General features: G+C 46.6%; 1 protein-coding gene across 1 annotated transcript; it reads right to left on the reverse strand.

Annotated features, from left to right (window-relative positions):
* Nucleotides 1–629: 629 nt before the first annotated feature.
* IFNLR1 (interferon lambda receptor 1) lies at nt 630–20,964 on the reverse strand. The gene is made up of 7 exons (XM_068537789.1): nt 20,865–20,964; nt 17,041–17,164; nt 9,018–9,202; nt 4,525–4,667; nt 2,851–3,010; nt 2,414–2,547; nt 630–1,415 (listed from the first exon to the last, which is right to left on the reverse strand). Exons 1-7 carry the CDS (start codon nt 20,920–20,922, stop codon nt 630–632), a joined length of 1,590 nt encoding a protein of 529 aa, XP_068393890.1. The 5' UTR covers nt 20,923–20,964.
* Nucleotides 20,965–26,319: the final 5,355 nt, after the last annotated feature.

A 26,319-nucleotide genomic window follows, 5' to 3' on the forward strand; every position in this document is an offset into this window, starting at 1 on the left:
GAGCTGGGATTTGGACGCAGGCCTCTTTGATAATGGCAACTGTGCAATGCATGACTCAGAGACTGGGATTTGAAGGACCATGCCTTTCCTCTTCCTCTCCAACACCCTCAGCCAACTGGATTTTTCTTCACTGGGGCCCACTCTAGGGGACTCATAAGTCAGGATGCCGAGCCTCGGGGAGGAGGGAGCCCAGCGGGTGCTGGAGAAAGGCATGAGTCCTGCTACACTTGGTGTGCCTCCAGATTTCTTCCCTCCCCAAATCCAGATGGGCCCTTGTGCTGTCAGCCTTCAGTGTCCCCTGTGACCTGACCTCGCCTCTTTCATGTTGTGCAGGGATGACTTTTCCAACTGGCCTGTCACCCCAGGGACAGTGGGGTGGTCTGACACCCAACCAACCTCTGACCTCCGCCCATCCCTGTCTCCACCCCTCTTGGCTCTCGGCCCAAAGCTGGCAGGTCACAGGATGGGGTGGCTTCTGACTGCTCAACCTGGCAGACACCTCTAGCTGGGTTCCCCGAGGTGCTGTAAGAACCCTCTGCTGCCCCAGCGATGGTGCTCCCAGGATTTCAAGTCTTGGTGGCATGCTGGGTCCCCAGAGAGCTCAGCAGCACCAGACTGGGAGGGACGGCTCACCTGGCCAAGTAGTGCCCCAGTGTCCTACCTCTGACCTCAATCCCCTGGAGGCTCTCAGCCCCGCAGCTGCCGCCACCGCTGTCCTCACTTTCTGATTCCCTCCCACCCTCTTCTTCCTCCTCCTCCTCCTCTTCCTCTTCCTCGGGGCTGCTGTCCCAGCAGAAGGTCAGTGTCTGAAGAGAAACTGGGGGCTCCCTGGGGACCAGAATCAGCCCTGGCGATGGTAAGCCCCAGCTGACCCAGGAGGATGGGCTGTCTTTTGGGGGCTCTTCCAGGGAACTCGAGTCCTCGGAGAATTCGGGTGGTGGGAGAGGCTTCTGGAGCTCCTTCCCACCCGGTCCTCGGCCTGGCCTCTTCTTGGCCAAGTAGCCAGAAGATCCAGCCTCGTCCCAGGGGGAGGAGCCTGCAGTGCTGGCCCAGCTTCTGTCTGAAGAATCGCAAGCAGAGGAGCCTTCGACCTGGACCAGAGGAGTCCAAGGCCCTCCTGCCTCAGCATGCCCTGGGCTCCGGGGTTCCTGCCCCAGGAAGCGGGGTAGCTCAGTGTAGGGCTGGAAGCTGACACCTTCGTCCGTGTCCTCCTCATCTGTGTTCTCCTTGTCGTGCTTCTCCCCCTCAGTGCTGTCCTTCTCGGATCCCGCCTGGACGGTGGCTGGGGCCCTGACTCTAGGGGTCAGCCTGACCCGTCTGGTCAGCTCCTTTTGGGGACAGAGGATCAAGACATGCAGGCACTCTGGGCCACTGGGTTGAAAGGTTGCCCCGGGGTGTCTGTGTCCAGAGAGGTCCTGATTTGGGGAAAGGGGAGAAGAACAGAAAATTCAGCCGTTCCAGAAGAGTGACTGTTCTAATTTGGGTTCCCCTGGAAATAGACTCTGAGACAAGGCTTCAAATGTAAGTAGTGTCTTTGGGAAGTGATCCCAGGAAGTGTCAGCAAGGCATAGCAGCCAAGAGCGGGGTGTTATCAGGCAATTTACCCCGAGGGCAGCTGGAACTTAGCCCTGCCGGGGACACAGGCCTCAGAGCACCGTCGGGTGAGGCATGGAGGGGGTGGTGGCGGTGTGAATTCTCTGGCACATGCAGCTGGTGATGTGCTCGGGCAGAGTGGACACCAGAGGCCAGAGAAAGCCTCCAGGTTTCAGGTGCCAGCTGCAGGAGGTCGAGCTGGTAACTTACCACATAATGGGAAGGCAGAGGGATAGGGCAAGGTGCAGACCCATCCAACACAGAGGCTGTCCTTCAGTTAGTGGGTATTCCCTGCAGGTCCCATATCCAGGAATGTTGAAACACTCCCGTGTGGCAGGGACTCTCAGAATCCATCCTCAAAGCCCCCACGGACCCGAGTGCCCACGGAGCCTCATCTACCACAGCCTCACTTTCCAGGCCTTCATCTGAACAAGTCTGACCTCTCCAGGCTTCCCCTGTCCCAGCCGGCCCCAGGTTCTAAGCAAGCGAGCTGGCAGACCGGTGGGGAAATTCCAGCGTCTTCCTGGGCAAGACTGACCCTCGGTTAGATTGTGAATGAAGTGCTGGGACCCTTTTAAGATGTCCCCTTTAGGTGCCACCCTCCCGCCTCCCCTCTGGGCATCTCTCCTGAGGCATATTTGCTATTTTAATTTGGTGCCAAAGGAATGAATTACTAATGGTGAAAATTTAGACAGGAAGATAGATGTTTCGCAGTCTGGGCCATCTTGATATTCTAGCTGAACTACCTCTAAGTCTAGCTCCACTTCCTTGCTCTTCGACAACCCTCCCTCTCTGTTGCACACCCCCAGATTTGCCATACCAGGGCCTGTGGCATCTTTGCCTGATGAAACCAGGGGTTCCCCCTGAAGCTCTTCCAGATCACAGGCCCTGTGGCAACGACCAACAGCAGTGGCAGCAGAAGGGGTAGCAGCACCAGGAGTGCCCAGTTGGATCCTAGGAAGAAAAACATAATAACAACTAGAGAAGCAGGGGCTCCTGTCTATCAATGGCATCTGTGCTGTGGGCTTCACATACATTATCCTATTTAATCCTCATCAGAATAAACCCATCCTACAGAGTGTGGAAAGCAAGGTTCAGAGAGGTTATGTAAGCTGCCCAAAGATACAGTGAGTGGGGTGGAGCTGGGATTTTAATCGAGGTGAGTCTGTCTCTAGACTTGTGCTCTTAACCACCATATTATGAAGATCCTAAGGCCCAGGGGAAAAGTCCCCACCTCTGTACCACTTTTGCACCCACCTGGGGCCTCCAGGAAGAAGCAGGTGGGCTCAGAGAACTCGCTGTATTTAGGGTAGCCAAAGGTGTAGATAGTTCTGGCGCTGAGGCAGTGGTGTCCGCTGGTGTCTGGTTGGAGAGAAATCTGGACTGGCTGGCCATGGGGAGTGGCTGGAAATGGGGTCTGCTTGGAGAGAGAAGCAGAGGTGGGTGGACCTGCTGGGGGGCACTGGCTCCATGCAGCCAGGACAGGGCAGGGTTGGCAGGACACATCTGTGACTCCTACACCTTTTCTTGCATTAAGGCTTAAGCATTCAGGGAGCACGTCCCAACACTCTCTGGTTTCTCTTCCGCGGAGTTTCGAGGTAGAGATGGTCTGGGTTCAAAAGCAGCCCTGCCTCTCAGGGTCACTCCCATGCACACCCCACCAGGGCCCACAGGCCCTCACTTTCAGGGACAGATGCCTCAGGCTTCCTACCCTCAGGGCGTGTCAATCAATTAGGGCGGGGGCGGTGGTCACTCAGCCATTACAGATACAGAAAACTCTAGGGCTGCCTGTCCAACACAGTAGCCACTGGCCACATGTGGCTCTTGAGCACTTGACGTGTGGCTGGTACCAACTGAGATGTGCTCTAAGTGTAAAATACACACAGGCTTTCATGAAAAAAGAACATAAAACATCTCAGTAATTTTTATAGTAACTACATGTTGAGAAGAAAACATTCTATTGGATGAAATAAAATCTACTATGAAGATAAATTCACTTCTTTCTTTTTACTTAATTTAATGTGGAACACTTAAATGACACAATGTGGCCTGTGTTATGTTTCTACTGGACAGTGCTGGTTGAGAATATCTGTGAGGTTCTTGAAGGCGAGGACCACATCGGATGAAGATCTATCAATATATCTCTGGGATCCAGAGTGTGCAGGAGGTTAGGAGTGTGAGCGCTGGTTCAGTAAAAGACAGAATGGACAAGAACGGGAGTCCGTAGACTACATACAGCTCCATCTTTTTTTTAAAATAGAGTTTTCCTGAACACAGCTACGCCTGTTCATGTACCTATTTACTTATGGCTCCATTTGTGTTACAGATGGAGTTGAATAGATGTGACAGACGATAAGGCCTGCAAAGCCAAAAATATTTACTATCTGGCCAATTACAGAAAAAGTTTGCCAACCCCTGCCATAAATAAATATATACAGACATATGCACATGCATACACAGAAACAAGCCTGACATTGGATATACACCACATAGTTATTTGCGATCATCTCTGTGTACTTTTGGTTTCCTTCCTAGAATTTATCTGTATTTTCTAGGTTTTTTTTTCTAATGAATCTGGTGGCTTAACAAGTAGGCTAAGTAGGTTCTTGGAGCCTGTCATACTTCAGTCAGATTAAAAAAAAAAAAAAGCTTTCATAATTTAAAAAAAAATTAGGTAGAAAACGGCTGTTTATTACCTGTAATGTGCAGGGGAAGGATGTCCTGAACTTGGCCTCTTAGGGGGAGGAGGGAAGAGGTGGGCCACAGGCCAATCACACTGTGCAGAGTCAAGGGGTGACTGCCAGGAGTGAGGGGTATGCAGGGAAGGCTTCCTGGAGGAGGCTTTCAGGGCTTGGAGGGTGAAGAGCACTGGGGTTTGGTGGGAGAATGAGGAAGGGGACCCAGCCTGGGGGCATGAAAGGGGTTTCTCACCTTATTCCTGGCCCCCTCTTTCCAGAAAGCCACCTCATAGTTCAGATCTGGTTGGGGCATGCAGTGGGGCAGCTCGTACGTGGCATTGACACTCAGGATCTCGTCTGTCCGGGTGAATACCAGGACAGGTGGGGCTGGCTCCACTGGCAGAAACAGAACAGGACCCATCAGGACCTTCTGGGGGCCACAGGGCATCCATCCCCCTGCCTCCAGGCAGGCCTGCTCCTCTCCCAGCCCAGAGACAGTTAACTTTCCTTTACTCGTGTCATCCCTTCCACTTGGATGCCCTTCACATGTCACTGGTCTGTCAGCATCCTGCTCATTTGTATTAGTTTTTGTTGCTGCCATAACATATTACCATGAACTTAGTGGCTTAAATCAACACGGATTTATTATCTCTCAGTTCTGTAGGTCAGAGTCTGGGTGGGCTTGATGGGGTCCTCAACTCTGGGTGGAAATCAAGATGTCAGCTGGCCTGGGCTCTTATCTGGAATTTTGGGGGAGAATTCACTTCCATGCTCATTCATGCTGTCAGCAGAATTCAGTTCCTTGAGGTTGTGAGGCTGAGGTTTATTTCTATGCTGTTGTTAGCTGGGACCCTCTCTCAGCTCCTGAAGGCACCTGCATTTTTTTTTTTTTAATTTTTGGCTGCGCTGCACAGCATGTGGGATCTTAGTTCCCTGACCAGGGATTGAAACCGAACCCCCTGCAGTTGAAGCACAGAGTCTTTATTGGACTGCCAGGGAAGTCCTGGCACCTGCATTTCTAATCACGTTGCCCCTTCATCTTCAAAGCAGAAACACCATGTTGAATCCTTCTCACACTTCAACTCTCTCTGATTTTCCCTTCTTCTGCCTCCAGCTGGAGAAAGTTCTCTGCTTTTAAGGGTTCATGGGATTAGATTGAGCCCATTTGGATAATCCAAGATAATCTCACTACTTTAACACCCATAAATTTAATTAAAATCCCTTTTGCCATGTAATAGTAACATCCAACATATTCAGAAGTTCAGGGATTAGAGCATGAATATCTTTGGGGGAGTCATTCTGTCTATCATGGTCCTCCCTCTGACTCCTTGAAATTCATGTCCCTCTCCAGTGCAACATACATTCTCCCCATCCCAAGGTACCCCAGGGTCTCATCCCATTACAGCATCAACTCAAGTTCTAAAATCTCATCATCTAAGGTATCTAAATCAGGTTCAGGTGAGACTCTGGGTACAATCCATTCAGTACAGCTCCTGGGACACAATTCCTGTCCATTTGTGGACCAGTGAAAATAAAGTACAAGTTATCTGCTCCCAATATAAGGTGGTGGGATAGGCGCTGGGTAATAGTTATAGACATTTTGGTTCAAACAGGGAGAAATAGGAGGTAAAAAAGAGTCACTGGGCTGAAGCAGTTTTGAAATCCAGCTACACAAACTGTACTAGGTTTTAAGGCTTCGGAACTACTTCTCCTTGGCTTTCAGCTCTGCTCTCTGGGCTCTTGGTTCCACCCTCTGAATCATCCTTCCTTTTCATGAAAGGTAGCAGGTATTTGCAGCTAAGTAGTTTTACCAGTCTGCTTCCTTCCAGTAGAAATTGGGGGACCAGTAGCCTTCTTTCTTTTCCTGTCCTCTCTGCCCCTTTTCGTTCAAGCTGGCAGTGTTTCTGCTGATATAAAATTCTCAAGAATTTTATGGGTCTCCTGTGGATGTCATGAGGACCCACTCCATTAGACAGAAGCCAGTTCCACAAATCTTTTTGAGATAAGCCCTTCTCTATTTTTGGCTTTAGCTGAGCTGGCTGAGGGATGACACTTCAGCTTTCTAGAGGCTCCTTGATTTGACTGAGGGGAACTGAACTGTGTGTCATACCCTTAAATCTCTTCAAAGAGCCTTTTTCTTGACTAAACACTTTGATCTTTCTGAGGTTTTAGTAAATGATTGTACAACCACACACTTTGCTGTTTCTCTACGTCACACTCTTGGCAGCAATTTCTTAATTTTAGTATCTTTTGCCATCTGGATAGGTTAAGAATTTCCCAAATCTTCAAGTCCTGGTTCCTTTTTGTTTAGGCTCTTTCCTCAATTTCTCTCTCTCCTCCTTGCATTTTGCTATGATTACCAAGAATAAACCAGGCCATGCCTTCAACACAACATTATCAAATCTCCTTGATAAATGTCCAGATTCATCATTTACAAGGTCAGCTTTCCACATACCGACAGGACACAATTTTGCTAATCTTTTTGCCAGTATATAAAAGGCATCCTCCTTCCTGAAATTTTCAATAACATGTTCCTCACTTCCTTCTGTGAGGCAGTGCTTTTAGTATCCATACTTCTGCTAACAGTCTGTTCACGATGATTTAAGAATTCTTGAAGGAGACTCAGATTTTCTCTATGACGCTCCTCGCTTCCTTCCGAGCTCTCACTGGCAGAATCTTTTTTTTTTTTTTTTCTGGCAGAATCTTTAATGTCCATTTCTACTGACAGTCTGTTCGAGGTCATCTAGATTTGACTGATGGTTTGAAGATGGTGGGGGCAGTGACTTGGAATAAAGCGATGAGAGAAAATTAATACACCATTTTCAAGGTCCAGCTGAAATGCCACTTTTTCCATGCAGCCCTCCCTGAGTACCAGCCAGCAGGAGCTCTGGCCACACTGGTCATCCCTGTCCTGTGTTTGTGCTCAGGGAAAATGTGTGGCTTCCACAAGGTGCCACTACTTATGTGTTCAGGAAATATCCACTGGACACTGATATGTATTAAGCCCTGGGCAGGGAGCTGAGAGGAATGGGGAGATGAGGCCTCCATAAATCTTGACCTCAAAGAGTTGGAGGAAATTAGGGGGAAATGAAATACGTAAACTACCAAAACTCAAGAGAGAAAGTGACCAGGGTCACAGCTGAGGGCAGAAAAAGGCAGGAAGGGTCACTCAAGCTTGAGGTGTGCTGCAGGAGAATCAGAAGAACTTCAGGGAGGAGGAGGCAAAAAAAAAAGTAACCTCCTTTTTGCATCTTTCCCTCTATTGTTCTAATTCTTATTCCTATTCATCCAGCGTCTGCAGTGGTTCATCCATCATTCTTCTAGCCAGACAGCCTTTCTGCCTGCCTTCCCATCTTTCTTTTCCTTTCTATCCATCTATCCATCCTTCCCAACTATGCTTCTTTTCCTTCCCATCCACGCATCCTTCTCAACCATCCTTCCTTCTTCCTAAGCATCCTGTCTTCCTTTCTTTCCAATTGACATTTCTTCCTTCCTATCCATCCTGTCTTCCTATTCATTTATACTTTCTTCCTTCCTTGTATCCAGCCAATCAGCCTACTTTTCTACTCCTCCATCCTTCCTATCCATCCATTCTTTTCTTTCCATACATCCTTCCTTCCTGTTTTTCCTTTCTCCTTTGCCTCTCCTTCCCTTTTACCCTTCCTTCCCTTCCCAGGCAGCCAGCCTTCCTTCTGTACTCTCTACCCACTGATCCATCTGTCTGCCTTTCGTTCCTATCCTCCACTTCACCATCCATACTAGCTCCTTCATAGTAAGCATTTACCCACCCATCTAGCCTCCTTCTTCCCACTCATCCATCACTTCTTCCCCATCCTCTCCACACTTCCTTTCTTCTTACCCATGCATCCTTTTCCTCCTTTCGTCCAACCAACCAGCCAGCTTCCGCCCATCCAAATCATCTCTTCTTCCTTCTCTGCCATTTTTTCCTGCCATCCTTCATTAAATCCCTTCTTCATCCCCCTTCAAGACCTATTTTGTCCTCAAACATTTCTAGAAGCCTGGGTGGTAAGTTACAGATCTCAGCTCCATAAGGCTATCGCCTGAGTATTTATCCTCTCCTCCTTACTCTTGACCTGATCAAGCACCTTGTCCAAGATCAGAAAGAGCCATTTCACATCCCATGTCCATCACTTACTAGCTGGCAAGTTCCTTAACTTCTGTGAGTCTTGCTTTATTTATTTTTTAAAAATAGGGTGATGAAAATGAACCCCACAGGTCTGTTATGAGGATTAGAAATAAAATACATTGGGGAAAAAAAGCACTCCCCTCACTCAGTGTTAACACTGGTGATTTATGAAGGCTGTAAGCATGGGGAATGTTTTCCTCTCTATTTTTATCTCCTTCCCCCCCCCCCAATTTCTACCGTGTACAGAAATTACTATTGCAGCCAGAATTTTTAAAAATTGTTTCTTAAAGAGAGAGATTGAACATTAAAAAAGTAGGAATAAATATATAAAGTGCCTTGTGTGGTTCATGACCAAGGTTGTGCTCAAAAGAAGATCATGAACCTCATTAGGAGGAGGTACAAACTGAACTGCTGGGGCTGGTGAACTCCCCTAACACCCTGCCATGAAGTCAGGCTACTTGGACGTGGGCCAGGGCCCATGGCAGGTGGCCCCAGAGAGCTGCCCACTGCTTTGGGGAAGTGGGAGACAGATGGCTAGGATAGCAGCGCCTCTGAGCCAAGCTCCTGAGCAGACAGCCTCCCACAGGTCCCTCACTTACCTTCAAAAAAGTAATCCATGGACTTGGACTCCACCCAGGGCGACCTGGCTCTGGGAGAAACCGCTTGCACACGCCCCTTGAACTTGTTGCACAGGTCTTGTTTCTCCAGGCACATCAGAGAACACACTAGATCTTTGGTTCTTGCACACTTTTTTACTCTCCACCACTTTGTGGGGGTTGCAGAGCTGAGGGAGGAGACAGGAGAGTGTGGGTCATGGATTCAGCCTCTTGGGGGTGAGGAAACTTAGAGAACACGTGATCACTCGTCCCTCCATCCCACCTGATCGTCCATCCATCCATCTGTCCAGCCAGCCAGCCATCGGCTGAGACAGAATGAGAACAGTCCAGTTAAGAGCTCGGGCTCTGGAATGATAGACAAGGGTGGGAACCCTGGCTCTGCCCCTCACTAGCTCTGGGACCTTAATGCAGGTCACTGCCCCTAAGCCTCAGTCTCCTCATCTGTCATGGCTCCCCCACAGGGTCGTCATGCTAGTAACCATTTTCCACGCGTTTATTCATTCAGGCATTTATGGACCCCCTGCTGTGTACCAGGCACGGTGCCAGGTGCTATGTGGATGTCAGAGGGGACCACACAGGTCCATGACTACAACCTCCTGAGAACACTGAGGTCCAAAGGAGGGACCTGCTTGCTGGGAATTATTCTTGGGGAATCAGCAATTCATGACAGACAGGTCCTGCCCTCGGAAACTTACACTCTGGAGGGAGGAGATGGGAGACCATCACCACATCAACAAGATAAATCCAGGAGCTGGTAAATGCAGTGATCATAGGGTAGTGCGGGGGTGACTGCTCTCTGAAGGCGGCTCAGGAAAGGCCAGGAAGATAGTGCTGAAGCTGAGGCCGGGATGCTGAGAAGGGAGCCAAGAGAAGGCCTGGGGGAAGGAAACGCAAAAGCAAAAGCCTTGCGATGGGAAGGGACTTGATCTGTCCAGACAAAAACAAGGCCAGGGTGGCCAAAGCCCAGTGGACAAGGCAGGGAGAGGGTGGACAGACTGGACGTGAGGGTGGAGGGGGGTGGGCAGAGCAGGCAGGGTCTTGCCATCTTGGCAAGGGGTTCAGATTTTCTTCCAAGTGTCATAGGAAGCTATCAGAAGGTTCTGAAGAGAGGAACTGAGGTCATCTAATTTATGTTTTGAAAATATCACTCTGATAAACCAGCTAGGAGACTGCAGCAGTGGTCCAAGAGAGAATGGTGGGTGAGATGGCAAGAAAAGGTTGGATGTAGGATGCATTTTGGAGGTAAAGCTGATGAGACTTGCTCATGGATTGGATGTGGAATGTGAGGGAAAGGAGAAATGAGGACTCTTCCTGGGTTTGGAGACTGAGCAACAGGTGACCAGAAAAGGCTGAGATACAGGTAGGCAAAGAGAACAGATTTGGGGGAAGAATTCCCCTGTTTTGTGCTTTGGTGAAGTTATACTAGGTAAACATCAACGAAAAAAGGAACTGGTGCAGGCATATTAATATGAGACAAAATAGAAACTTCAAAGTCCAAAGCGTTAGTAAAGGTGAAAAGAACCACTACACAGTAATGAATGATTCCACTTACCAGGAAGATATAAAAATTCTAACTTATATGTGCCTATTAAATAGCTTCAAACTATATTCAGCAAAAATAGATAAAACTACAGGAAGAAAAAGAAAATCCACAATTACAATGAGAAATTTTTAATATATCTCACTCAGTAATCAACAATTGAATAAAGAAAAATTATTAGTACATATGTTAAAAAAATGAACAACATAATTATCAAAGTTCGTCTAATGAACGTATACAGAACAAACAAGAAACTGGTTGAGCCACATACGAACCCTAAACAAAATATTATCAAAAATATTAACAGAAATAAAGCAACTCTCAAATTTCAAAGAATAGGTATCTCTCAAACTATTTCCTCTGACTGCAAATAATCCAGTTAAAAATCATTAACAAAAAGAGAACTAAAGGAAGTTTGAATATTTTAAAATGTTTTAAAATGACTCATGGATCAAATATTTGCAAATGATGCAACCAACAAGGGATTAATTTCCAAAATATACAAACAGCTTATACAACTCAATCAAAAAGACAAACGACACAATCAAAAATGGGCAGAAGACCAAAACAGACATTTCTCCAAAGAAGACATACAGATGGTCAACAGGCACATGAAAAGATGCTCAACGTCTCTAATTATCGAGAGATGCAAATCAAAACTACAACAAGGTATCATCTCACACCAGTCAGAATGGCCATCATCAAAAAGTCTACAAATAATAAATGCTGGAGAGGGTGTGGAGAAAACGGGACCCTCCTACCCTGTTGGTAGGAATGTAAATTGGTGCAGCCACTATGGAGAACAGTATGGAGGTTCCTTAAAAAACTAAAAATAGAGTTCCATATGATCCAGTAATCCCACTCCTGGGCATATATCTGAAAAAGACCAAAACTCTAATTTGAAAAGATACAGGCACCCCAGTGCTCATAGCAGCACTACTGACAATAGCCAAGACATGGAAGCAACCTAAATGTCCATCAACAGATGAATGGATAAAGAAGATGTGGTATGTATGTATGTATGTATATGTATATATATATATACGGGAATACTACTCAGCCATAAAAAAGAATGAAATAATGCCATCTGGGGCTTCCCTGGTGGTGCAGTGGTTGAGAATCTGCCTGCCAATGCAGGGGACACGGGTTCGAGCCCTGGTCTGGGAAGATCCCACATGCCGCGGAGCGACTAGGCCCGTGAGCCACAATTGCTGAGCCTGCGCGTCTGGAGCCTGTGCTCCGCAACAAGAGAGGCCGCGACAGTGAGAGGCCCACGCACCACGACGAAGAGTGGCCCCTGCTCGCCGCAACTAGAGAAAGCCCTCGCACAGAAATGAAGACCCAACACAGCCAAAAATAAATTAATTAATTAATTAATTTAAAAAAAAATGCCATCTGCAGCAACATGGATGGACCTAGAGATTATCATACTAAGTGAATTAAGTCAGACAAAGACAAATATCATACGATATCATTTATATGTGGAATCTTAAAAAAATGACACAAACTTATTTACAAAACAGAAATAGACTCACAGGCACAGAAAATAAATTTATGGTTACCAAAGGGGAAAGGGGACTGGGGAGGGATAAATTAGGAGTTTGGGATTAATATATACACAATACCATATATAAAATAGATAAACAGTAAGGTCCTACTGTATAGCATAGGGAACTATTTTCAATATCTTGTAATAACCTATAATGGAAAACAATCTGAAAAAGAATATATATATGTATAACTGAACCACTGTGCCGTACACTTGAAACTAACACATCATTGTAAATCAACTATACTTCAAACAAAAAGACAGGAGACTCAAAAATCACACATTGGAAAATAAAATAAAATGGCTCATGGATCAAAGAAAGAATTATGATGGAAGTTAGTAGATCTCTAAAATTGAATGATCAAAAATATAATACAAATAAAAATTTATGAGATGTAGTTAAGCATATAGCTTTAAATATTTATAACAGAAAATAAGGAAGGATAGAAATTAATAAGCTAAGCGATCAACTGAATGAGTCAGAAAACGCATGCTAAAAACATATCCATGAACAGATTGAAACTGTAAACTACTACTTCAAAATGGATTATAAAAGACATTTTTAAATGATATAAGACATGGAAGAACAACACAAAACAGAATCAGAGAAACTCAGAAAGGAGATAACAGAACACAGGAGTCAGATAAGAAACAACAACAACAACATTTCATAAACAAAGAATAAATTAGAAGAACTATAAGAGCAAATTAATACAGCAGATAATGCCTTAAAAGAAACAGAAAGTGAAAAGAGAGAGAGTTTCAAAAAATAAAAGAGAACTGAAATGTAAATGCTAAAGTTTGAAAACTTCTAGAAGAAAGCACAGAAGAGGATCTTCGTGACCCTGAGTCAAGCAAACATTTCTTAGGACACCGAGAGAAAAGAAACCTGATGGGCTTCTGGGCTTACACCACAGAAATTTCTCTCTCACAGTTCTGGAGGCTGGAAGTCCAAGATCAAGGTGTCTGCAGGTTTGCTCTCTCCTGAGACCTCTCTCAGGAGATGGTTACCTTCTCTCTGTGTCCTCACCTGGCCTTTTCTCTGTGTGTGAGCAGCCCTGCTGTCCCTCTTCTCATAAAGGCACTAGTTCTATTGGATTAGGGCCTCACCCTTAGGACCACATTTAATCTTAATTACCTCTTTAAAGGCCCCATCTCCAAATACAGTCACTTGGGTGTTAGGGCTTTAACGTATGAGTGACTAAGGGGGGGAACACAATTCAGTCCATAACAGGGAATTATGAATTAAGCTGCTATGAAAGTTCATTTACAAGTCTTTGTATGGACATATGTTTTCATGTCTCTTGGATAAAGATCTAGGAGTAGAATCTGGGAAACTCGGTAACTGAATGTGTAACTTTACAAGAAACCGTCAAGCTGTTTTCCAAAGCGATTGTACCCTTGTAGTTCCCGTCAGCAATATATAGTCAGTGTCCACAGGGGATTGGTTCTAGGCCCCCCTGGAGATACAGAAACCTGTGGATGTTTTAAGGTCCCTTATATAAAATGGTCTCGTATGTGCATATAATGTATGCACATCCTCCCATGTACTTTAAATCATCTCTAGATTACTTATGATACTTAATACAATGTAAATGCTATGTAAATAGTTGTAAATACAATGCAAATGCTATGTAAATAGCTGCTAGTGTGTGGCAAATTCAAGTTTAGCTTTTGGCACCTCACGGATTTCTTTTTCTTTCTGGATTTAAAAAAAAATTTTTTTTTGATCCATGGTTGGTTGAATCTGTGGCTGCAAAACCCCAGAATATGGAGGGCCATCTCCATGAGAGTTACTCCACGTGTTTGTCTATGCTTAGTATCATCAGACCTTTTAACTTTAACCATTCTAGTGAGTGTGAAGTAGTATTTCCTTGTAGCTTTAATTTGCACTTCCCTAATGACTAATGACATTGAACATCTTTTCATGTGCTTATTGGCCATTTATATATCTTCTTTTGTGAAGTGACTATTCAAATATTTGGGGGGTGATTTGTCTTCTTATTTTTGAGATGTAGGAGTTCTTTATTTTGGATAGAAGTTCTTTGTCAGTGTATATCCTATGAAAATATTTTTCTCAGTGGCTGGCTTTTTCATTTTCTTTGGGCTTTTTTTTTTCTTTTAAAGAACAAAATTTTAAATTTGGTGAAATCCAGTTTATCAGTATTACTGACTAAATCGTTTACACACATCTCCCACCCAATTCATATGTTGAAGCCCTAACACCCATGTGACTGTATTTGGAGATGGGGCCTTTAAAGAGGTAATTAAGATTAAATGTGGTCCTAAGGGTGAGGCCCTTATCCAATAGGACTAGTGCCTTTATGAAAAGAGGAAGGGACACCAGGGCTGTTCTCACACAGAGAAAAGGCCAGGTGAGGACACAGAAGGTGACCATCTCCTGAGAGAGGCCTCAGGAGAGAGCAAACCTACTGACACCTTGATCTTGGACTTCCAGCCTTCAGAACTGTGAGAGAAAAACTTCTCTTGTTTAAGCCCCCAGTCTATGATATTTTGTTATGGCAGCCCTAGTAAATGAACACAGATTTTGGTACCATAAGTGAGGTGCTAATGTAACCAATATCTAAAATTGTGTCAGTAGCTTTGCATCTGGGTAACAGAGGCTGAAAGAGTTTTGAGGTTCATGTGAGAAAAAGCCTAAACTGCCTTGAAAAGACTGTTGGTCAGAATATAGATGTTAAAGGTGATTCTGGGGTGATCCCAGATGGAAAGGAGGAATGTCTTATTGGAAACTGGAAGAAAATTGATCCTTGTTATAAAGTGGCAAAGAACTTGACCGAATCACGTCCTAGTGTTTTATGGAAAATCAGAAGTGGAAAGTGATGAACTTGGATACTTAGTTGAGGAGATTTCTAAGCAAAGTGTTGAAGATGTGACCTGGTTTCTCCTTACTGCTTATAGTAAAATGAGAGAGGAGAGAGAGAGATAGAAGGAATTGTTAAGCAAAAAGGAACCAGAAATTGAAGATTTGGAAAATTCTCAGCCTATGCATATTGCAAAAAATGAGAAAGCGTGTTCTGGAGAGAACACCAAGGTTGCGCTGGAAAATCATTTGATAAGGAGATCATGGGTGCGACTCACGGATTTAATCAGCCACCTCAGCAGAAGCCAGGAATAGAGATGGGATTATTACATGTATCACCCTAATTCTGTTCACTGAAAAGATCTCAAAGCAATAGTTCAGTAGTGATCAGACAGCTACACAGACTGTGTTCTTTAAAACCATTTCTCACCAAATGGAGACATGGCTGATTTCAGGTTTTAGGTCAGGAATTGTGCAAATGATTCTGGAACATCTTCTCGCAACAGATAGCAATAAAGATATCATGACTTACTAGGGTCAAATTCAAAGGACTCAGGAGCCAACCTGAAGAGACATTCACGGGCTAAAGATGAGACAATTCAAGCTTCAATGAGTAGAATAAATTGCAATGAATTGAAACCATCACATACGTTTAACTACTTGAGTTCGTAATGATAATAAAAAAACAAGTCAATCACCTTTGGGACATGATAGGGAACAAGTTCGTTATCTTGAAAACTGGTAAATTAAAGGAAAAAAATTCAAGCATTTATTCTGTCTTGCCTACATGAATAGTACCACTGAATAGCAAACACTACGTGAGAGGAAGCATCTCTTTATAAAATTAATTCCAGCTAATAAATGAAAAAATACCATTAGAATATCATGGTTTTGGAATCCTTGCAGGTGTTTCAAAAGTGTAAAAGGAAAGGAAAATATCATAAAGGTCCAGAGGTTAGGCTTTCAATTCTTTCATCAATTTATCCCACCTCCGCTATGCCCAGCTGTGTGGCTTTGAGCAAAATACACTCTCAGTGCTTCAGTTACCTCCACTGTAGAGCAGAGTCACTGAATCCTTCCTCGTAGGGCGGTGTGAGATTAAATACGTTTCATGTTATGGACACAGTGCAGACACAGAGCAAACACACAGGCCATGTTAGGTATTGGTATTTCCTGCCTCCTGATACAGTTCTATACCATTCTTTCTTTTGAAAGCTCTCTCACAGTCTGTCGTTTCCCAAGCCAGGCCCCCATCACTCACATCTGGATGCTACAGATGGAGGGACTGTAATAGAACAGGAAGAGCACAAGCTTTGGGGTCAGACAGACTTGGGTTTTTCTTCTGGTTCCATCACTGGCTTCCTTGGGCAGGTCACAGCACCTCTGAGTTGTTTCCTCACCTCTAGAACAGGGGAAATGCAGGGCCTGCCTGGTGATACTGGGAGGAAGAAGGGAAATGCTCATGCAAGGCTCCTAGCACTCAGCCTGGCACAGGGTGGGTCCTGAGTACGTGGTAGTTCCTGCTTCCTCCTTCTCACCAATTCTAGATTAATCCTCCTGAGTATCTGCTTTCATTAGCTTACTCTCTTACGAAAGAACTTCAGATGATTTCCATCTATGTGCAAAGATGGCAAATCTGCTTTCATTTGCAAATTCCTCTGCATCAGCAGTGGCTGCCTGGGCTGCCAAGTTCAGAAGGATTCCAAGGCTCCGTGCAGGCTCCGTGGGGAAAAGGGTAATCATCTAACGATGCCTAACACAGCTCTGCAAGAGATACACCTGTCTCCCTTATCTGCTGGAATGCCAAGCACCTCATCGAGGCCCTAAAGAATTCCCTCACTGGGCCCTCACAGCTCCATCCAAGCCCTGCTCTGACTTTTCTCAAAGACCTGCCCCCACTCCCGGCAGGTCTTTCACCTGGGCGCTGTTCTCCATTCAGCATGATCCCTACCTCCAGAGCTTTATCAAACGCCCTCTTCCAATACCTGCTGCAGGCCGTCACCCGTGGACACAGAGAACCAAGCCCCTCCAGCCCCTGCCCACCTCCTCGGTCTCCCCCTACCACCCCACCAGCCCGGAGGCGCCCCTCCACCTTTGATAGGCCACAAAATAGGTCATGTTCTGGGGATTGCCAGGTCCTGGGAGCCACGTCAGGTACACACTGAAGTTCCAGGAGAGCAGTGTCACGTTCTGGGGAGGGGCCAGATGGGGCCTCCCTGTGGGGGAGAAAGAGGTCATGAAGTCTGGAGCCATTCCGAGCAGCGCGGGCGGGCAGTTGGGTGCTCAGCGAGTTTAAGAACCAGGAGTTATCTGGGGTGGCTGAAGCACAGGGGGCGTGATGTAGGCTGGGAAGCTGGGGTGTGGGATTCCAGTCACAGCCATGCCACCAACTGGCTGTACTGCAGCTCCTTCCCCTCCTTAGACCTCAGCGGCCCATCTGTGACATGATGGGAAGCCCACCCTGGCACCTGAGGGTTCCGGCAAAACAGTGCAGCACAGGACCATCTAATAGATTCCTGGACTCCAGGAGGGAACGGCCCTGAGGGTCTCAAGGGGCAGAGGCTCTGTCTTGTTCTCAGCCATGTCCCCAGAGCCTGCCTGCAATGGTCCCTGGCACATAGTAGGTGCACAGTAAAAATCTGTTGAGTGAATGAATGAATACTGTGATGACTTGGATTATTCCTAAGGTCTCCTAACTGGTCTCCCTGCTTCCAACCTTGTGTCCACAATCCATTTTCCATATAGCAGCAAGGGTTAAAATGAAAGTCACATCACGTCACTCTTTTGCTTTAAACCTCCAGTGGCTTCTGTTTCATTCAAGGTAAAATCCAAAGTCTTTACAATCACCCACAAGACCCTACTCTATCCAACCCATGACTCCCCTTGCTGGCTCCTCTCCAGCCATGCTGGCCCTTTCCTGTTCCTAGAGCATGCCGGGCACACTCCCACCTCTAGGCCTTTTCACGAGCTGTTCCCTCCGCCTAGACTGTTCTCCCCCTGGATATCCATCTGGCTCACTCCTCTGCTTCCTTCACATCTTTGCTCAGATGTCATTGTCCCAGTGATTCTTTCCGTGACCACCTCTAACTGGCCCCTACTTCCCTCCTTGGCACCTCCTCCTTCTCACTGCTAACCCTCATCTTCTGAAATATGCATCTGATTACACAGCTGCCCAGCTTCTGCCCTTCCCTTGTCCTCAGAATAAAGTCTATGCTCCTTATCAGGATATGTGAAGCCCTGCCCAGCTTGGCCTGGCTGGGCCATCTCGTTGACCTCTTCCTGACAGCTCACCGACACACCTCACCAGCCTGCTCACCTACATACGTCACCAGGCTGCAGCCAATCTTCCTTCTTGCCCTTCTCAAACCACCTCATTCTTCTGTGTGTCTTTGAACCCAGGTGTCTTTGACAGCGTGGTATTCACCATCTAATCTTTCAAAGACTTGATTCAAACGTCACTTCCTGACATCCTTCGGAAGTGGTGGTGATGCTGCTGATAATAACAGCAGCTAATGTGTGTTGTGCCCTAACTATGCGCCAGGCACTATGCAAAGCACGTTACCTGCATTTTCTCCTGCAATCCGCCCCACATCCCTAGGAGGTAGGTACTGATTATGATCATCACATTACAGATGAGGAAACTGAGGCCCTCTCAGCTAATAAGTTGTAGAAACAGAATTCAAATCCAGGCCTAGCCAACCCCAAAGTCTGAGGGTTTTTTGTTTTTCTTTTTAACATCTTTATTGGAGTATGATTGCTCTACAATGGTGTGTTAGTTTCTGCTTTATAACAAAGTGAATCAGCTATACATATACATACATCCCCATATCTCCTCCCTCTTGCGTCTCCCTCCCTCCCACCCTCCCTATCCCACCCCGCTAGGTGGTCACAAAGCACCGAGCGGATCTCCCTGTGCCATGCGGCTGCTTCCCACTAGCTATCTGTTTTACGTTTGGTAGTGTATATATGTCCATGCCACTCTCTCACTTCGTCCCAGCTTCCCCTTCCCCCTCCCCGTGCCCTCAAGTCCATTCTCTACGTCTGCAAAGTCTGAGTTCTTGATCACACTTCCTCCCCTAGGTTCTCATGGGGCCTGTTCAGCCTTATTCTTCCAACATCTATGGATCATTATTGGTCAAAGACATCTATTGATCACTGCGTGCCAGAGGCTTCAGAGAGGACTACAACTCCTCTCCTGCCCTTTAGGAGCTCATGGTCCCGTGGAGAATGCAGTGCCTTGAAGTGTCGCGTGGGCCATGAGGGAAATCCACACAGGTTACAGAGCGGCATCAGGGACGGAGGGCCCTTTCTGCTGATGGCTCTCAGCTCGGCTCCACACCCCTGGCCTTTTAGACCAGCCCATCCTTTGTCCTCTAGCTGGGACTGCATCACCAGGATGCGGATGCCGACAGCCCTCCCAGCTTCTGGACGTCCTAGCAGGTGGCTGGCACGAGGCCAAAGTCTGTCTACAATCGTCTTATTTGAGGACGGGCCTCAATGCTGAGCTTGGCCACAGTGGAGAAACAGCAGCTAGAGTAGCTGCCTCCTAATGAGCCTTCGAAGGGTGCCAGGCGCCGGCGTGGAACTTTATACACAAAACCTCATTCAATCCTCAGGACAGACCACCCTGTGGGGTAGGTGTCATTCCCTTCCACGGAAGGCACTAGGCTCGGGTACAGATGGTGAATAATTTGCCTGAGACTGCACAGCCAGTATGTGTGCGAGCCAGGATTAGAACCTGGATCCCGCTGCGCTTCACCCTAAACCTTCACACCACAGTTTGTGTTGTGTACACTACATATTCCTCGGATGTAAGGATAGCTAGGTCTAGATAGCAAAACTATTGAGTTTGATGGTGAAAAAGGGGTACAGAGGACCCCCTCCTGTCCTCCCCGCATAGGTACACTGTCCTTCATCAGCTGCAGTAACACTGCTGCGAAGGTTCCAGGGGCTGGGGCATCCCTGAGCTGACCTGGGTGGGTGGACCGCCCTGTACCAGCTGCCCATCCCACGGCCAAAGCTGGCCATGCTCACTTCAGCTTGTCTTCTCTGTTCTGGGTGTCTCACCAATGCCTTCCTTCTTGGCTAATTCCCCGTAATTGCTCTGAGCCTCAGTTTCCCCCTCTGAAACGGGAGGAAATAATACCTATCTTCTAGGACAGTTGGGTTGTGATGCTAAACTAGAATAATGTGGTGCCCAAGAAGTTGCTCAAACAAATGCTGGCTTTTAACTTTAGTATTAGATGATGTCCAAGGGCCCTTCTAGCTCTTAAATTATTAGTCTAAGACTAGGGACATATCCTGGGGACATTTTGGTGTTCTTCTCCCTGGATTGGTTGGGGTTTGGTGGTTGGTTCCTATCCCAAGGTATTTTGAACCCTGTCACCTTATTTACCAGTGAGAGCTCAGAAAACAAGGTGGCTTGTTAGAATGACAGCACGGCATGGGCTAAGCTGGCACTCCTTCCCCTCAGGCCTGGGTGGAACTTCTGACACCCCGAGTCGGGAGGAAGGGGAGGGCAGGGCACTTCTGCTTGATTTCCCCTACTGGTCAGGGTCTGTGATATTAATGCAGCGGATAGGGCTTTTAGGAAACCTTAAAAAGCACTTTATAAACAAAGGCAGCTGACTTCTGAACGGCCACTATCTTTTTTCCTGTTCGTCTGAAGCTGAACTGGCATTAGGAAGCTAGATCAGTTCCTTCCCGGAAAGGAATTTCAAAGACCCGGGTCTGTTTAGTCCTCAGAAAAAGAAAACTGGTGGTGGGTGGGCTCTGCTAATTCGCACGGGTTGCAGCACACAGACTGATGCCCAAGGCACTCCCTTCCCCGGAGCTCTGGGTCGGAAGGTGGGTGCGGACCGGACCGGATGGAGCACCCCGCGGCCCCGCGCCCACCCCGCGGCCCCATGCCCTTACCTGGAGCGGACTGCAGCAGGCACAGGAGCAACGGGGCCCACCGCCGGGCCCCGGTCATACCGGTCCTCCTGTGGCCCAGGGTGGGACCAGGTCCCTCCTCCAGGCCCACCCAAGGCAGGTGACGCGACTGGCAGCCAATGGGAGGCCTGGCCGCGGGCCCGCCCCTCCGGGGCCAGGACTGGGAAGCTCCCGGGGCTTCCCTTGCGGCGGCCCCGCTCAAACCCTCCGGTAGCTCCCAGGGCCTCTACTTCATTTTGTTCTGCCCGATCCCGGGGGTGGGAGGTGAGGGGGAATCAGTAAATCCGTGTATGGAGGGAGGGGAGAAGAGGAAAACTGTTTATTATTAATAATCACAGTTAGGAATTCCAATACGAGACTTTTAACAGGACAGACGAGTTCAGGGCCAGTTTAAGAACACCATTGGCTGTATCCGAGAGCGTTCTAAGTGCCAGGTTCTAAGCCAAGCACTTTCCCATATTATCTGCTTTAACCCCCGCGAGCATCTGGTGGGTCTGTCCTGTTATTCTCTACATCCTTCACGCGGGGAGTGACAACCTCCAGAGCTTCATGGGCTTGCTCCTGGGAAAGCTGGTCCCTCTGGTGCCAAAGCCTGTAGTGTGTTTGTTACCAGTCACCCAAACAGTAATCGCTTTCAAATAGAGGAACCAGCCTCCCCACAGAATAGTCTACAGCCATTAAAAACGATGTTGCCAAGGCATATGTAGTGATTCAGGGATGTTTATAATACACTCAGCAGCAGAAAAGCAAGTACCAAAATATGGGCCCATTAAAGAAATGTGTGCTTATAGGTATGGATAGTTTTGGAAGGATATACATCAATGTGTTAGTGGTTGTTATCTCTCAGTGATGAGGATATTTTTAAAAGGTTTTCTTCTTTTTGTTCATGTTTAATTTCTAAATTTAAGTAAGTAATCCTAAACTAAATTAGTCATGTTAGTTTCTAATTAATATGTCTTGCTTTTCCAGTAAGAAAAGTCACTTTATTCTAAAAATAATCATAGCTCTTCCTTATTAAATATGTTATTTTCTGTTCTTCCACAACTCTCAAGGGAGGTATTGCTTCCTCTTTTCAGATGAGGAAACTGCCATTCTGAGACCCCAGAGAGCTCATGCAGGTGCTGGATTCTGGATTCAGACCCAGGCCTGTCTGACTCCATGACCACACTGCCTCTGGGTAATTGCTTTGTTCATTCTCTGGGTCTAAGTGATGGACCTGGTGACCGTTGGTCAACTGTGACCCAGCCCGTGAAGTAGGACCAGTTATGTTGCAGAGAGCATCCTGGGGCTCATCTCTGGTTGGATGCTGGCGCTCAGTTTGGATCCCAGCAGTTTTGGGGAGAGAGACAATGCCTTTTCACAGGACTTGGTTGCCCAGTGTTTGGCCCTGGGTACAGACATTCAGAAATTTCAGGATACTTCTGGGATTTGCCTCAGGCTTTCAACTCAATCAGCACTTCTTAACAGGGGCTCACAGAGGCCATGTTCAGACCTCAAAGGCAAGGAAGATGGAAGAGGCCTCACATGGGAGCGCACTTAAGTATCTTTGAATCTCCCTTGAAGCTGTGACTTCATCTGACCAACTGCAGTTCTTTCAGACCCGGAATCCCACTGAACTGGGAGCAGTTTGGCAGGGGGCACAGAAGTGTCTTCCTTTGCCACCTGCTCCACATGTTTGGCTCATCTGAATCTGGCACCTGTTCTTTTTTCTAAATAAATAAATAAATAAAATAAACTTGTTGGCTGCGTTGGGTCTTCGTTGCTGCGCACGGGCTTTCTCTAGTTATGGTGAGAGGGGGCTACTCTTTGTTGCAGTGTGCGGGCTTCTCATTGCGGTGGCTTCTCTTGTTGCGGAACGTGGGCTCTAGGCGTGTGGGTTTCAGTAGTTGTGGCACGTGGGCTCAGTAGTTGTGGTGCACGGGCTTAGTTGCTCCGTGGCATGTGGGATCTTCCCAGACCAGGGATCAAACCCGTGTCGCCTTCATTGGCAGGCAGATTCTTAACCACTGCGCCACAAGGGAAGTCCCCACCTGTTCTTTTTGACAAAATCTGCCACATGCTTGCTCTCCCTTGCTCCCTTCCTCCCACCCTATGATTTCAAGTTAGGAAATTGTGTGTCTGCATCAATACCTTGCTGCATCAATACGAAAGGACATTTTGTAACCACAAAGGTCAGGTAAGTTGCATCTCTCAAAACCTTAAAAGACGTCATCTTGAAAAAATGGAAGAAAGATGAAAGAGAAAATCTCAGCCAGTTACCATGACCTAGCCTCTGTGCAGGTCCTCAGGGTGTTGCTTCAGTTTCTTTCTGGTATCTCAAATACTGATAATAAGTCAATTCTGGAATAAAATGCGTATATCTCTATTGAGATCTCTTTATCTCAAACAGTATTCAATAGCATTAATATTTATTTGAGTCCTTGTTACACAGCAGGCACTACAGTTTACATATATTATAGTATTTAGTACACACAACAACCCCATGAGGTGGGTATTAATATCTTTTTTAACAGATGAAACTCTGAGAGGTAACATTGCTTGCCCAAGGTCACACAGCTAGTTAGTGACGGGGCTGGGATTTGGACTTCAGTCTGGCTGTCCTCAAAGCCTGTGGGTATAAAACATCTGCTACTCAGCCTTCTGATGGTTAAGGGCAGACGAAAATAAAATGTCCCGGTCTTGATCACTTCCTGATTTGCAAAGATCATAGCATTAAACTCTCACCAGTGCTGCAGTGCCAGCTTCCTCTTTGGTGGAAGCAGTGGTGCTGGTAAATGTTTAATGCCTGGGTCTTGTGGGGCAGGGGAAGGCCCTACTTGGTAGCATTTGCCAGTTTCTGTGGTATAGATAACTCCACCAAGGTCAATTTCAATTTGAGGCCCTAAACACGAAGTTGGGAAGAAATGCCCACAATGGGCTCTCCTGAGTCTGCAGGAGCCTGCTTCAACACAACACAGAGTGGAAGAACCAGAACTGAGCTCTTCCATGTTTGGAACAAACTACATCCCAAGCCCTAAGTGGCATATGGGGCTCGTATTGAAGTCTCTGGTCCATAGCGTGAGACTCATGATCTCTTACGTGGCAGTCAAAGGTTTTTACAATGGGGCCTCCACCTACCTTTTGAACCTCTCTCCAGTTCTCTGTGCTCCACCCACACAGAGAGTCCTCCTGGAGTCTCTCTCTCTCTCTTTCTCTCTCTCTTTCTGTCTCACTCTCGTTCTTTCTCTCTCTCTCTCTCATCTTTCAAACACTGCACCTGGGATTCCCTTCCCAGGCTTATCTTCCCCCTAGTCTTCTAGTCTTTTAGTCGACTCCTATTCTTGCTTCCTGTCTCAGCTCATGAGTCACTTTCTCAGGGAACCTTCCTTAACCCCTGACACTGTTTTGTTCCCAATCCCTATATATGTCTCCTTTGTCAGTACTTAATCACCATTTCGTAGAAATCATTTTTCTGCCTTTAATATCTCTCCCCCTGGATATATCCTCAAGGCCTGGCACATAGTAGGTATTCAATGACGAGTGAGTAACAGACTTTTAATGTCTGGGGCTTAGTCAACACATTTCCAGATGCCCAAGACAACTCAGCCCCACTCCTGGCTCTTAGCTGACACATGATAATCACTCTGTAAATATTTACTAAGCTGAACTTGGCATATGACTGATAATTGAAAGACCTCAGTATCTCTTCTGAAAGTATGACTTCACAGTCATACCTCCCTCCATAGATGGGATTTTACAATCATACCTCTTCCATTGACCCCGAGAATAATGTGTATAAAACCACATTACTGTATGATGACTTACAGCTTCCCTCTTTCCTTCCTGGGCCAGCAAAGGGTCCAGGAAGGTTGGATCAGTGGACATTGGAAAAGGTAGGTGAGGAGGAAAAAGCTAAGAGCCAACTGGGGCTTAGGTGTTTGGAGAAGAAAGAAGCAAGTTTAGGAGACAGCTACCATGACTATGAGATGAAGAGAGAGATGGAGAAAATGGATTTTAAAATTTTTCTTCTGTGTTAGGACTGGAATATGTTTTAGCATTTTTTTTTTTCAAGAGACTAAAGATTTTAAACGGGTTGAAACTACTGTTGTTTTGACTGCTGTTTTTCTTGCTCTTGTTTTAATGCAATGCTGTCGGGGGTTGGGGGGAGGCAGGCCTCAAAACAAGAACAGGAAAGCCCATTTTTATATGGTAGTATTACTGAAGACTTTATCAGTGGTAGGGGCAAAAACCCCAAAATGGCTTCAGCCAAAAAGGAATTCTGCAGGCTCACCAGACTGGGAAATTCAAGAATGGATGTGGCTTTGGGATGGCTCTGGCAGAAAAAGATTCTGATTGGCTTGGCTTGGGTCACATGCCATTCCCTGAACCAATCAAGGTGGTCAGGGAGGATGGAATAGTCTAACTGGCTAGTCTCAGTATTGTGCCCTGGGGTGCGAGGGATGAATGAAACACCCTGATTGACAGACACTCCAACCCTGTGGAATGGAAGATGGGCAACTCCCCAAAGAATGGATGCAGAGGAGACAAACAGCACATAGCCACTACAGAGGGTTACATATGAGGAGACGTCAGAGATCATCCACACCAACTTCCCACCCTGGAAAGATAGGCATCCAGATGCTGCTTGGAATCCTCCAGTGATGAACCCTCACTACCTTTTGGGGCTGTCAGTTCTGTTTCTGAACAGTTCCAGTTTGGAAATTCTCCCTTAAATTGATCTAGCTCCTTGTAATTTTCGCCAGTCATCTGACTCTTCCTTTTGAGGCCTCCCCAAATAAAACAAAGCCCTCCTTTCCATGTCAACATTTCAAATGTTAAGGTCTCTGGAACTTTCTTATTGGATGGTGCAGGGGTGACAGCCAGTTTCCTTGGGATAAAAGCACCAGCCTGGAAATCTGGAGGCCTGAGCTCCAGCCCTCATTCTACCTTTAATGCAGAATAGTGGCCACCCTGGGAGCAGGTGTATGCTGTTCCCATTTTACAGATGATTATACCCAAAATTCATATTTGAAATCCTAACCCCCAAACTGGTGGAATTTCGAGATGGTGCCTTTGGGAGGTAATAAGGTCATGAAGGTGAAGCCCTCATGAATGGGATTAGCACCCTAAGAAGAAGGGACACAAGAGAGATCATTTTTCTCTTGGCCATATGGGGATATGAGGAGAAGACTTCTGCCATCTGCAAACCATGAAAAGCGCTCTCAGCAGGAATAGAATTGGCTGACACTTGATCTTGGATTTCTCAGCCTCCAGAACTGTGAGAAATAAATGTTGTTTAAGCCATCCAATCTATGGTATTTTGTTATAGCAGCCTGAAGTGACTAAGACAGATACTGAAGTAAAGGGAGGCTAAAGGGCATGCCCAAGGTCACACAATTGGAAATGGGGAAGCTGGAATTTGCAGCCAGGACCACATGATTCCAAAGCTTCCAGTCTT

Source organism: Eschrichtius robustus, chromosome 3 (assembly GCF_028021215.1).
Source record: "Eschrichtius robustus isolate mEscRob2 chromosome 3, mEscRob2.pri, whole genome shotgun sequence".
In the NCBI taxonomy this organism is placed as follows: Eukaryota; Metazoa; Chordata; class Mammalia; order Artiodactyla; family Eschrichtiidae; genus Eschrichtius; species Eschrichtius robustus.